Source organism: Psammomys obesus, unplaced genomic scaffold (genome assembly GCF_907164565.1).
Source record: "Psammomys obesus unplaced genomic scaffold, mPsaObe1.curated_primary_1811, whole genome shotgun sequence".
Taxonomy (NCBI): domain Eukaryota; kingdom Metazoa; phylum Chordata; class Mammalia; order Rodentia; family Muridae; genus Psammomys; species Psammomys obesus.
The window spans coordinates 1,094,971-1,107,479 of NW_026592890.1; the positions used below are offsets into that span (position 1 = coordinate 1,094,971).

Below are 12,509 nucleotides of genomic sequence, written 5' to 3' on the forward strand. Positions count from 1 at the left end.
TATATGTGTGTATGTGAATGAGTGAGTGTGTATGTGTTTGAATGGGTGAGTGTGTGTGTGTGTTTGAATGGGTGAATGTGTTTGTATGTAAATGTTGAGTATATATGTATGCTGAATGAGTGAGTGTGTATGTGTTTGAATGGGTGAGTGAATATGTGTGTGTGAATGAATGAACATATATGTGTGTGTGGATGAGTACATATGTGTGTGTGAATTTGTGTGCCTGGAAGACAGAAAAGGCACCAGATTGCTCAGAGCTGGGGTCAGGTGTTTGGGGACTCTGAACTTGTGTGTGAGTGCTGGGAATTGCACTTGGCTCCTCATGATTGGGTAGCCAGTGCTCTTAGCTGCTGAGCCACTCCTGTAGCCCCTTGAGTGATTTTTTAAACCAAGTGTTACTGGAAACTTGTGCGTTTCCATGATGTCTTTGGTGACTTTGCTTCTAACCCCTTAGAGCTGGAGCTTGTTACAGGCACCGTGTGGCCCAGGCTTTTTCGTGGTAATGCTGGGGTTGAACTCAGGCCCTTGAACATGCCAGGCAAGTGCTGGGGTCCTGGCTCCATCCCAGCTGCCTTACTGAATGCCCTAACCCTAACTTTGGGGTACTGTGATACCTGTTATGTCCGTCCTCAGGGCAGAGGGCGCTGTTCTCATTTTGGTTGCAGAATCTGAGCCTTAGGTATCTTAGTTGTTGGTGATGTGTGATAGAAGATGCTGGAGTTTGGACACAGGTCCAACTCCAAGCCTGCAGTCCTGGATGTGGAATTTGGTAGCTTAAAAAACAGAATTACATATCATTTCCTGGAATAGCATTGAGCATTGCTTCAATGTGCAGCTAGATAAACAAATGGCCACATTGGGCCTGTGAATCATCTTGTCTTAAGGATTAGGTTTTGCAAAGTCTCTGTGTCCAATTTCTATTAGCTAACAAAAAAACCAGGCCTCAGATGGCCACGCCTTCCTCCTATGGTTGTATGATCAGAACAAAAAAACAGTGATTTGGAGATGTGGAGAGTACAGGAACTTGGCTTTTTCTCTTAGCTTCCAATTATTTGAGTTCCTCTCTCTTAACAGCATGTGGCAGTGTCTTAACATCTGTGTCTCTCCGTTAGTAATGTAGGTGCTCTACTGTTTATATCGTCACCAGAATCTCATTGTTTTACCTTATTAAATAGTGTCATGTGAATACATTCTGTGCTGTTAGAGAAAATGTAGATTCCCTGGACATTTTAAGAATTTATAGAAATATTATGAATATTTTGGGTGCTTTCTTGTACAATAGCATTTCTGTTGGTTATGTCAAAGAGTAATGACTTTTTTTTTTTTTTCCAGATTTCCCTCTGGGGGAATAAGTGTGATATGTCTCTATCAGGTGGAGAAAGTAGTTCTCAGAAGACCAATGTAATAAATTCTTTGGAAGGCCTAAAGCCATTCATTTTGATAAATGATACAGAATTTCTTTGGGCATTGCTCATTAAATGCAAGAAAACAGGAAAACCACCCGGAGTTAGAGTAGATATTGTTCTGGATAATTCTGGGTTTGAGCTTGTTACAGATTTAGTATTCGCAGACTTCTTATTATCCTCCGAGTTAGCTACTGAGATTCATTTTCACGGAAAAACTATCCCATGGTTTGTGTCTGACGTTACTGTGCGGGACTTTAATTGGACAGTTGAACATACGAAGAGCAGTAATCAGAAGGCTACCTCTGCCTGTGGAGCTGCCTGGGAAAACTATGTTAAAATGGGTAGGTGGGTTTACCACAACCATAGGTTCTGGACTCTGCCTCACCCGTACTGTGCGATGCCTCAGGTCGCCCCTGACTTGTATGTGGAACTTCAGAAAGCATGCCTTGTTTTATTCAAGGGGGATTTGAATTACAGGAAGCTGATGAGTGACAGAAAGTGGGAGTTTACCTGTCCATTCCATCAGGCCCTGAGTGGCTTCCACCCTGCACCTCTGTGTAGCATAAGAACTTTAAAGTGTGAGCTTCAGGTTGGTCTGCAGCCTGGGCAGGCCGAGCAGCTCACAGCCTCAGATCCCCACTGGCTGACCACTGGTGAGTACGGAATCTTTCAGTTTGATGGTCCGCTTTGACTCTGCTCAGGAATTGCTGGATGCATAAAAGTTCTGAGAATCTCCCTTCAGCGCCAGAAAAGCAGCGCATGGATTTAGTCCTGGCTTCTTGTCAGCACGGGAAGCCCCATTTCTCAGCTCCTGTGTTTCTTTACATACTGTAGAAGATGCTTCCTTGGAACAATATCCCCACTGCAGTGTTTTTCAAGATGGGTTTTAAGCTAACTTCTGTTGGAACGTTAGTCACTCTTCCAAGTGCATACTTCCAAGTGGTTTTAATGAACTCATCTTTAATTGAGGAGAGTGCAAAATGTAAGGGAATTCTGCTTTTTTATGATTTAATCCTGGGGTTTTACTTTTCTTAAGCAGAATGATCATTTAATATTATAAGGAGCCTAAGTAGTATTTAACTTAGTTTTGTCTCCTGAATCAGTGGCACAGTGAGCACATGCCTTGTAACCACTCTGCAGGGAGGCGTGTCTGGAATGCTTGAACACGCAGAGACAGAATTACCTCAGACCTGAACCACAGCCTACTCTCTTTTGCACGCGTCTAAGTCCTCTCCCCTCCTCCCCCCAACACACACATCTGAGTTTTAAAAGCCTGTTTTCTTGCATGGATTTGTGTTTTGATTAACCTGTGAAGTGGGTCAAAGCACAAACTGAACATCGTGAAACAAATGTGTTTGACACAACTATAGTGGCTTTTCCATTCTCCTTTCCGTTTCCATGCTGAAGCCACCACCACAGTGGTGCCCAGATGGACACAGGCGCAGTCTGCAGCAGCAGAAGAGTGTGTTAGACAGAAAAGGCTGTTATGCATTGTTTCAGATACTGCCAGGCGGAGCTAGTCTTTACATCACACATTGTATAGCTCCTCACCTCAGACGCCATAGTCTGCAGATCCACCTTACTTTGTTTCAAAACAAATAAACCTGGAAATGTTTTCTTGTACTGGAAAAATAAAATGGACTTTACTGAGAAACCTCTCTGGTTCTTATTTTCTTTTGGGACAAGTGAAGAGGAGTAGTTGCCTAGTTGCTGTGAGATAGTGTGATATCAGTGAGATTGGAACTTGCTCTTGTTCAGTTGTGTGTTTAAAGCCATCTCGGATGTGCTGCTTCCATGTTCATGTGTGTTTTAAGCATCAAGTCACTGACATGTGCAGCAGCCTGTGAGCAGAACCGGACATTCAGAACATAGGTGTGTGTGTGGCCTGGCTTTCTGGAGACCCGAGCTATCATACCACACGCAGCAGGGCACTGCTCCGGCGTCCCCCTGTTTTTGCTATGTGCTTTATTAAGAACAGGGCATTGTGGCGTTTTTGAAAGTGCTCAGCCTCAGCCCCTGCAAGGGAGAGCAAAGAAGCAAGTCAGAGCAAGAAAAAGGGCCATCAGGGAGAGGTCAGGGATGTTTAGGAGGAGGATGTGCTTAACGGTTATTTTAATTGTTTGTTTGTTGGGAACAGGGTCTCTCTGTGTAGCCCTGGTTGTCCTGGAACTCACTTTAGACCAGGCTGGCCTCAAACTCAGATCCACCTGCCTCTGCCTTCCCAGTGTTGGGATTAAAGGTGTGTGCCACCATTCCTGGCTAGATCTAGAACTTGCCTATAATATAGGCTGGTCTCAAACTCTCCAGCCTCAGCCTTTCAGGTGCTGGGATCACAGGTGTGTGCAGATCTGCCCATTCACTCCTTGATTTCATTGCTGACATAATCCATTATGACTTACTTGAGGTGCACGGTATTTTACACTCACAGCCCTGTGCAGTCATCTTTATAACTGACTTCAGAGTATTTGTCACCCTTAAAATAAACCCAGTACCACTGATAACTACTAACCTTTTTGCTTCTATGTATTTAATTACATATTCTGGGCATTTACTATTAATAGAATAATAGAGTGCATGGCCTTTTGTGATTAACTTCAAAAGGACCATAAGTTGTAGCAAGTCATCAGCCCTTTTGACAGCTGACTAGTACTCGATTATATAGATCTTACACATTTTATTTGTCAGTGTTCTTTCTCTTTTTTCTCCCTTGTTTCAATGTGTTTGTTTTGAGATAGAGTCTTATATTGCCCAAGTTGGCCTTGAACTTGCTATGCAGCCAATGACGCAAATTAGTTCTCTCTGGGCCTCCACCTTCCAAGTGCTGGGCTGGCCCAGAGTTCCCATTTTCTCACACAGGAATGCTGTTGCTGACTACTGATGGACAGATACTGGTGATTCACTGGAGTGAAAGTGCCCGGTCATACAGTGGCTTGAGTGTTTTGATTGATGGCCAAAACTTTCCCAACTGTTCTTACTGCTTCATATACCCTTCAGCAGTGATCAGGGCTCCCGCCGCCCCCACATCCTTGTCAGCACTAAGCACTGTTGATGCTTTTGGTTGTATCCATGGTGCTGGGCTGTGGGCAAACTGTGAGCTTACTGGCCATTTCTGTAACTTCTTTGGCTCATAAATTTGAGGTGAGCCTGGAGTATAGGTGGAGGTCCAGGCCAGCCTTGGCTACCTAGTGAGACCCTGTCCCAATAAAACAATTGGGCCACAAAAGTCTCTTACCAGATAAAAGATTGGTAAGTATTTTCTGCTATTCTCCAGGTTATCCTTTTTACTTTTGTTTTAATGTTTTTTTGGAAAAGGGTTATATAGCTCAGGTTGTCTTGGCAGTAGCCGTGTAGCTCAGGCTATGGCCTCAGACTCACAATCCTCTTGCTTCATTGTCTTGAGTACTGAGATTGTCTTCTATGTTTTATACACACACACACACACACACACACACACACACACACACACACACACATACACACATACACACACACACCAGATTGACCTGTAGATGGGGAACACACATAGAACGAGTAGGTGAGCGAGCAAGAGAGAGAGAGACCACCTAAGGATTGTAGATTTTCCATAGTTCAGAAACTCCTGAAGTCTCCAAGTTTCAGATTTAAGGAGCAAGGAAGAGTTAGTTGACCCAACTGGACAGAAATTGCTACTAGGAATGTGGGGGCTTGCTGAGGTGGACCTGACCTTGTTGGCTCAAGGGGGTGGGGTGTATTGTAGAAGCCTTTGGAATGTTGGGGTGGAAATGCTCAGAGCTGGAGCTGTTGTGGGAACCTTGAAGGTAAGAATGTTCAGAAAAAGCCCATGGGAGCCTGGCTTGTGACGTTACAGAGAAGCTTGGGATGATGGATGCTGGTCAGCTGGGGCTGAAAAATCAGCTACTACTAATAAGAGACCACCATTGTTGAGGTGAAATATGGGAAAGATTTCTTCAGGGTCAGCTCACCAAAGCTTTGGTCCAGAAGGGGCCAAGGCTGAGCCTTGTCCTGGCAGTCAGACTTGCTAGTGTCCAAGCGCCTCCGAGGTGGTGCTGGTTTTGAAGGCATGAAAGCATCATGGAGAGAGTTGAGGCTTGGCTCTGGGAGGTGAAGGTGCAGCCTCAGCAGCAGTGGAAACCCCAGGATGGAAGAGGTCATGGAGAGCAGCTGAGGCTTGGCACCACATGACAGGGTCCTTGCAGAGAGAAGGGGGCCACAGCTGAAGGCTTAGCCTCAATTACAGTGGAGATACCAGCACATTGAGACATTAGGACCCTGGAGTAGCCACCATGGACAGTGGCAGGCATGGCATGGAGCCGGCGTGGCGTGGCGTGGCTGACTAGATTAACCGAGTCCTGTGGAACCCTCTGGAGCCTACATCCAGAACCCCAGCTGTTAGACACTGAGGCACATTTGTAAGCACACTGGACTTTGGTTTTGCTTAAATGTGATTGATTTTATGCCCTGGGTTTCTTCTTGGGGTGAGACATTTTTGTTTGTTGTTTGTTTTTAATAAGAGCCTACACTAAGAGACTTTGGATTTCAAAAACAGACATTGGACTTTAAAAGCTAAAACAAACAAACAAACCAGGCATAGTCACACACACTTTTAATTCTTGCAATTGGGAGGCAGAGGAAATTGGATCTCTGTGAGTTCAAGGCTAGCTTGGTCTACATAATGAGTTTCAGGACAACTGGGGCTACGTAGAGAGACCCTGTCTCATAAAAACCCTGTCTCAGACCAAAACAAATCAAAAAGCTTAAAATTATTTCTAATGATGCTGGGACTTTTAAAGGAGGTTAGACTGCATTTTATTTTGTGCTATTTACATGAGGTCTGGGGAGCCAAGACTGACTCAACGTTGATGTGTTTGTCTGACAAGGGCTAGACTTGTCATGGTCAAACTTGGTTGTCGGCTGGACGGCTGGGAAGAGAGAACCTCCGTGGAGAGCTCGGCTCTATCAGGCTGGCCTGTGGACACGTCTGCAGGGTGTTGTGATTAATGACTCAGATGGGAGGCCAGACCACTGTGGGCGGGGCCACCCCTTGGCAGCTAATTCTGAGTTATAAAGGAAAGCAAGCTAATTGCATCTGAGGAGACGGGAAACCGAATTTCTCCATGGTTTCTGCTTCAGTTCCTGCCTCCAGGTTCCTGTCTGGGCCCTGCCTTGATGGGCTGTGCTTGCAATCCATACAAACTGTTTCCTCTCCAAGATGTTTTTGGTCAATGTTTTATCATAGCCTCAGAAAAGGCTTTAGGAGCTGTAAACCCAGAACTGTTCAGGTGCAGGGATGTGAGAGGCAGGCTCTAGGGACCAGCCATTTCATGGGTCAGCTGGAAACAGGCTGGATGTTAATGAGCCTGTGTGGTGGCTGGAGTCCCTCATGGTGGGACAGCTTTTCCTGGCTGAGGGCTTGGGGTGAATGTTGAATGATTATTAATATTTAATATTGATTCATATAATGATGTCGCAGCAGTTATTCCTTAACCCACTATTATTTAAATAAACAAACACAGAAACCTGATAGATTTTTGATAAGCTTTAATGCACTGGGACAGCAGATATTAACTCTAAGCTGTCTTGTCTGCCTCCCAGCCTAAACCCCCATAAACATGTTTTCAATCTGGGCTGCTTCTGTCCATCTTGCCAGTCCTCAGAGCAAGCTCCTCAGAGCAAGCTCCTCCCGGCCACGTGCTTCTAGTTCACACTAACCCATGGCGACCTGCTCCTTCTCCCTCCTTCCTCTCTCCTCACGGTCTCTCTGCCAGCCCCAAGCCCTCAAACCTTGGCTCCAACTATCTTCTGCCTAGTCTAGGCTGCAGGAGAATTTATTTAGCCAATCAGGGATAATTTGGGAGGTGAAGTTTACACAAAATCATTTTGGATATATGAGAATTTGTAAGCCAGTAAGGATCTTGCTGGGGGGTGGGAGGCAAGCATTTAACTTTTGAATACATAGTAGCTCCAGGTCAACTGCAGCCACCTTTCAGCCTCAGAGTATTCCTTATGTGGTCTCAGGTAGAGGGCTCCACCGTCTGTGGAACTGTGCCTGAACGGCTCCTGTAATCCCACGCACTATTAGGTGTCACTTTAAAATTATCTGCTGTGCCTCCTGTGCTGGCACACAGTGGCTATCTGAGCCATTGAACAAGGTAGATATACCATGGTCATTCTTTCTTGGCATTCAGGTTCAAATGGTATGACTCGGGTCAAGACCGTAGCTCTAGAAAATGGGGTAATTTCAAGCTAAGCACGACCTGAAAGCCGATCCTGTGTATGACAGAGACACCCCCAGAGCAGGCCCTCTTCTGCTCTCATATAATTGTTTGCTATGCTATTAACCATGATAACTCGGAATCTGGATTATTTTGCTCAATATGATTATCTTCACAACCATTTTCTTCCTCACAGTTGAATAACACTCCAGTGTGTGGTAGCCATGTTTTCTTCATCCACTCATCTGTTTGTGCGTAGTTAGTCTGAACCCGTAAGTTGGCTATTATGAATGTTGAGCATTTCCCCCCACATATTTATTAGTGTTCAACTCTCTTAGTATTTTTTTCTGAGACAGGGTCTCACTCTGTAGCTCTGGCTATGCTAGTACTCACTGTATAGACCAGGCTGGCCTCAGACTCACAGAGATCCATCTGCGTCTACCTCCTGAGTGCTGGGGTTCAGGGTCTGCGCCACTTTGCCCAGCAGCCCTCAACTCCTAATAGATCCTATTGGCTATTAGTTCAACACCTGCATTTTGAAAGGGGTACATTTAAGGCATGACACCATTTCCTCTTAACTGTGTGGCCCAAGTCGTAATGTCAGGAAATCCTGTGAAATTGATATTCTATCTACTGTATTTGGGCTACATAAAGTCCCAATGCCAGATTATATTAGGGAAGCTATGAAAACAGAAAAATATAGCTGCATGGTCACCAGAATATTCCACGAGAGCTGATTTTTTTCTGCCTTTGTAACCTACATACAGGGAACCTCCGTGGCTAGGGACCCTCAGCCTACGTTGGGGAGTCGAGTCAGAGACTACCATTCATTTTGCTCTCTTCTTTCTGCATTTGCTCTTTGATGCATCACATTTCCTTGCTCAGTTTCTTGAATGTTATCTCAGTCTGGTTTTTAGACTTTTTAAGAGCTGAGCAAGGAAACTAGTTGTCACCGCAGATACTTCTGGCAGGTTGGCCAAAGAACGTGCACATTTCCTGAGACAGCCACAGCCTGTGTCCCTGGTGCTCTTAGCTCTGCTGAAATTCAATACAAAATTTAGGCACAAGGGGGAGATCCCTTAGCACAGCTGAGTGAGTGGCCGGGCTGCGCACAGAGGTTTCATCGAGAAAAGCTGGGATTTTCATTTTGACTGCAAGAATTCTTGTGCTTGCGACTTGAAAATGACTACAGTGGAGCTAGGCTTCTGCCATGATGATCAACTCGAGTACGATATGGAGGTGCAAGTGCTTGTCCATTTTGGAGCTTGATTCCTGCACTAGATTTCTTGCAGCAACGTGTTACAATGATCTGTCATTAGGCAAACTGGAAAATAAAATTAAGGAAGAGGAGAAAAAAGGAGAATGGTGCAAAAAAAGGAAAAGACACATTGTAGAAAAGCTTTCTATGAAAAAGAAGCTTCTCATCCCCCCCGCCCCCGCCTTTGCTTGATTGTTACACATAGCAAACTCAAGGAGAGGAAGAATACTGTAAGTTGCCCCTAATTTATTAATTATGATATAACAAGTGATCACACACACACACACACACACACACACACAATGGAGTGGACTTTGGTCTACCTTCATTTAAAAAGACACAGATTGAGCTGGACAGTGGTGGTACCTGACTTCAGTCCTAGCATTCCAGAGACAGAGGTTCAAGGCCAGCCTGGTCTACATAGGGAGTTTCAGGACAGCCAAGGCTACACAGGGAAACCCTGTCTCAAAGAAACAAAGACATAAATTGGGACTCAGGGACTCCTACATTGGTGTTCAAGAGGGTCAGTAGGGAGCATACAAGGGGGATGGCGGTGGGGTTACTAAAGCTATCTAATTAAGATGTCGTGTTTCCTTCCCCTCTGAGTGTAAGGCACAGCGCTCAGCGTTAGCAGTGCCTGTGTCACCGTTAGACGACATGCGTCACCCAGCCTTCCGCGCTGACTCCTCACAATGGTCCATCAGAACCACAGGGCCGTTCCTCCCCCGCCCCCAACACGTACCCCGGAGTCAGTGTCTCTCTGTGGAGCCCTGACCTGGACTTGCTCTGTAGACCAGGCTGGCCTCAAACTCACAGAGATCTCCTGCCTCTGCTTCCCTGAGTGCTGGGGTTACAGGCATGGGCCACCGTGCCGGGCCGTGGGGCCATTCTTCAGTTGATTGAAAGCTTTTACACATTTTGCTTGGAGGAGTCCTAACTACTCTACACAAACAGCTAAAAGTATTCAGTTTTATTTTTTCCCTTTTTTTTTCTCTCCCCACTTCCTTTTTTCCCTTTTTATGAAGTTGTTGAAGGAAACAGCTAGCTTTTTAAAAAAGTTTGTTCATTATTTGTTTTGGTGCTTGGGTTAGAACCTTCCGCTCTTACCAGGCGCACTGAGACTTTGCACCACACCCGACCCTCCTCCTTCCAGGCATGGAGACAGCACTTTTTCTTCCTGTCTCGAATCTCACTTGGTATAAATGCTTTTCTCCGTGCCCTCAAATGAATCCTTAAAACAAATAAAAGATTCTTATGTATGATGTATAAATATAGTCTTCTTTCTTTCTTTTTCTGTTTTTTTCTTTTTGACACGGGGTCTTTCTGTGTAGCCTTGAGTGGCCTGGACCTCTCTGTGTAGCTCAGCGTGACAGCAGCAACACTGCTGTCTGTCTCCCAGGCTCTGGGATTATGGGTGTGTGCCACTAAACTAAGGGTTTTTGTTTGTTTTTGACTGACAAAGCCAGGAATGGTGGTGCATTGCTTCCACTTCATCATTTGGGAGGCTGAGCAGGAGTTCAAGATTGGTCTGGACCATTCAGCAAGATCTTGCTCAAAAAAAAAAAAGGAAAAACAAATTGGGGTGTGTCTCTATAATTCCTGCATTTGCAAAAGGGCAGTTTTTGGCTAGTCTAGGCTACATAGTGAGTTCCAAGCCAGCCTGGGGAGATGAGGCACTGTCTCACAAATGAAATAAATGAGTAAAAAAAAAATAAAATAAAATAAAGGAACAAGAAAAACAAACAAACAAAAAAAAAAAAATGGAAAACACCCAAATGGAATGAGTTTTCTATTTAGAATATTTGGAGCCCCGAGCCAAAATTCACAAACGTGTACTTCATGTATCTTTTGACTTTCCTCACCGTAGCCACAAAAGCACATTGTAATCCGTGTGGGCACATTATGTGAAATACCTCACTCCAGGCGTGATATTAAACCCCTTATTCAGGATGTGGCAGAACACGCGACTCCAGATAACTCTGGCAAACTGCATTTTGCTTACACCGGCAGCAGGTGGCAAGAGAGATGTTGCCTTGAGGCCAGGTCTTCCACTGCCGCTCAGGATGGCCTGGGACGCACTGTATAGCCTGGGTGGACATCAGACTTGTGACAGTCCTCCAGTCACAGCGTCCAAGGACTGGGATGCTGAGCACCAGTCCAAAGGATTTCAAGTGCCTGGCACAGGTTATCCAGAGTCAGCGAATCAAGATTTAAACTTCAACCTGCTGGAATCCAAAACTCCGTTTATCTTTGTAAGTTACTTCATCTATCATAATCTGTAGCCGAGAGATTATTTTAAATGAGTAGGTAGACAGGGTGGGGCCTCGAGGCAGAGCTCTGAAAGTGAGCTGTCCTGTGAGTTTCGAATACATCAGCCTCACGAGTTCCACTGTCAAGATCAATGGTGGACAGGTGGAGGCTGCTTCTTGGTCATGGCGCGTCAGCATCACTTGGCACGTCTGAATCCATGACTTTTTTACAATGAGCCGAGCACCATGTAGAGAAAATCCCTCTCTAGGAGCTTCAGTGCAGAGAGCCCCACCATGGGCGACTCCCACCGTGAAAAGACAAGTGTCGTGTTTTAGGCCACATGCAGCTGGAAGCCAGTGGGTAAGAAGAGGAAATGACTGGGAGGGATGGACAGATGGAAGTGATTCGAAAAACATGATCTGGCTCACTCCTCTTACCAAAGGGATGCTGACCACGTCTGTTCTGCTTTCTCAGTGAAATCTAAAATTTTGCCCATATAAATAAATGATCCCAATTCTGGCCTTGTCTTTAACAACATTATGGATAAATTATTTAAAATTAAATGTGAAGCAGACTCTGGTCTGTTTCTTTTCTTTGATTCTCAGGCGGAATCTTGGCTTGGAAAATAAATTTGATCATTCTCAAGATGGGTGCTGACTCAGAGTTGAGAACTTGGGCAGAGACTGAAGTCCCACCCACTGCTAGTTAACAATGCCCTTTCAGATAGATTACACAGTCTCGTGTTCGGTTTGAACTTACTGTCCTTTGTACATAAATACTAAACTCACTTTTAGCTATGCCTGTAATTTTAGTGTCCAGTTGCTTCTGTGTTGTTATGGTGATTGATTGATTGATTTTTGTCATGCACCAAACAGGACAATGCTATTTATCCATTTTGCTTGGAAGTTGGCATTTAATGGAAGAAATTCTGCATCATTTTTCGTCATAAAAACGCCTGTGAGATTGATCCAATGGTTGGTGTGGTTCACTTCACCCGTGAACCACAGGCAGATCTTACTCTGGTTTGTAGCAAACTGGGTAGATGGCAAGACAGTAATTGGTAATTTATGTGTGTCCCTCTACTTAGAATCTTCATTATACTCATTATTGAAATGTTTGTTTTGGCTTTTAGCAAGGAAATCAAACTTACACTAAAAGTACGTAACATTTCCTCAAGGAAGTTGAACATTGTTTCACTTACAGTAGGCCCCCTTATCCAGGGAACATACCCTCCAAGACCCCCCAGCCAGGAGAATGGACTCTACTCCTAGGTGGAGACATGCCGGCGCCTTCTCCCTTAAGAATGAGTCCAGGGACGGCCCCTGCTTCTGCTTGAGGAGCCCCACATGAAGACCCAGCTGCACAACGGCTGCACAGATGTGC

The 12,509-nt window shown here is 45.0% G+C and overlaps 1 protein-coding gene across 4 annotated transcripts in view; it reads left to right on the forward strand.

Moving 5' to 3' along the window:
* The window catches only part of Armt1 (acidic residue methyltransferase 1), a 113,045-nt gene that overhangs the window by 12,899 nt on the left and 87,637 nt on the right, over positions 1-12,509 (forward strand). Inside the window, exon 5 of one of the 4 annotated variants that reach the window (XM_055616003.1) lies at positions 1,333-3,060. The exons of the other annotated variants lie outside the window; for them this stretch is intronic. Coding sequence (XP_055471978.1) covers positions 1,333-2,097 — 765 coding nt within the window. The 3' untranslated portion in view covers positions 2,098-3,060. Of the gene's footprint in view, positions 1-1,332; positions 3,061-12,509 lie in introns of those variants that run through there. 4 annotated transcript variants of the gene reach the window in all.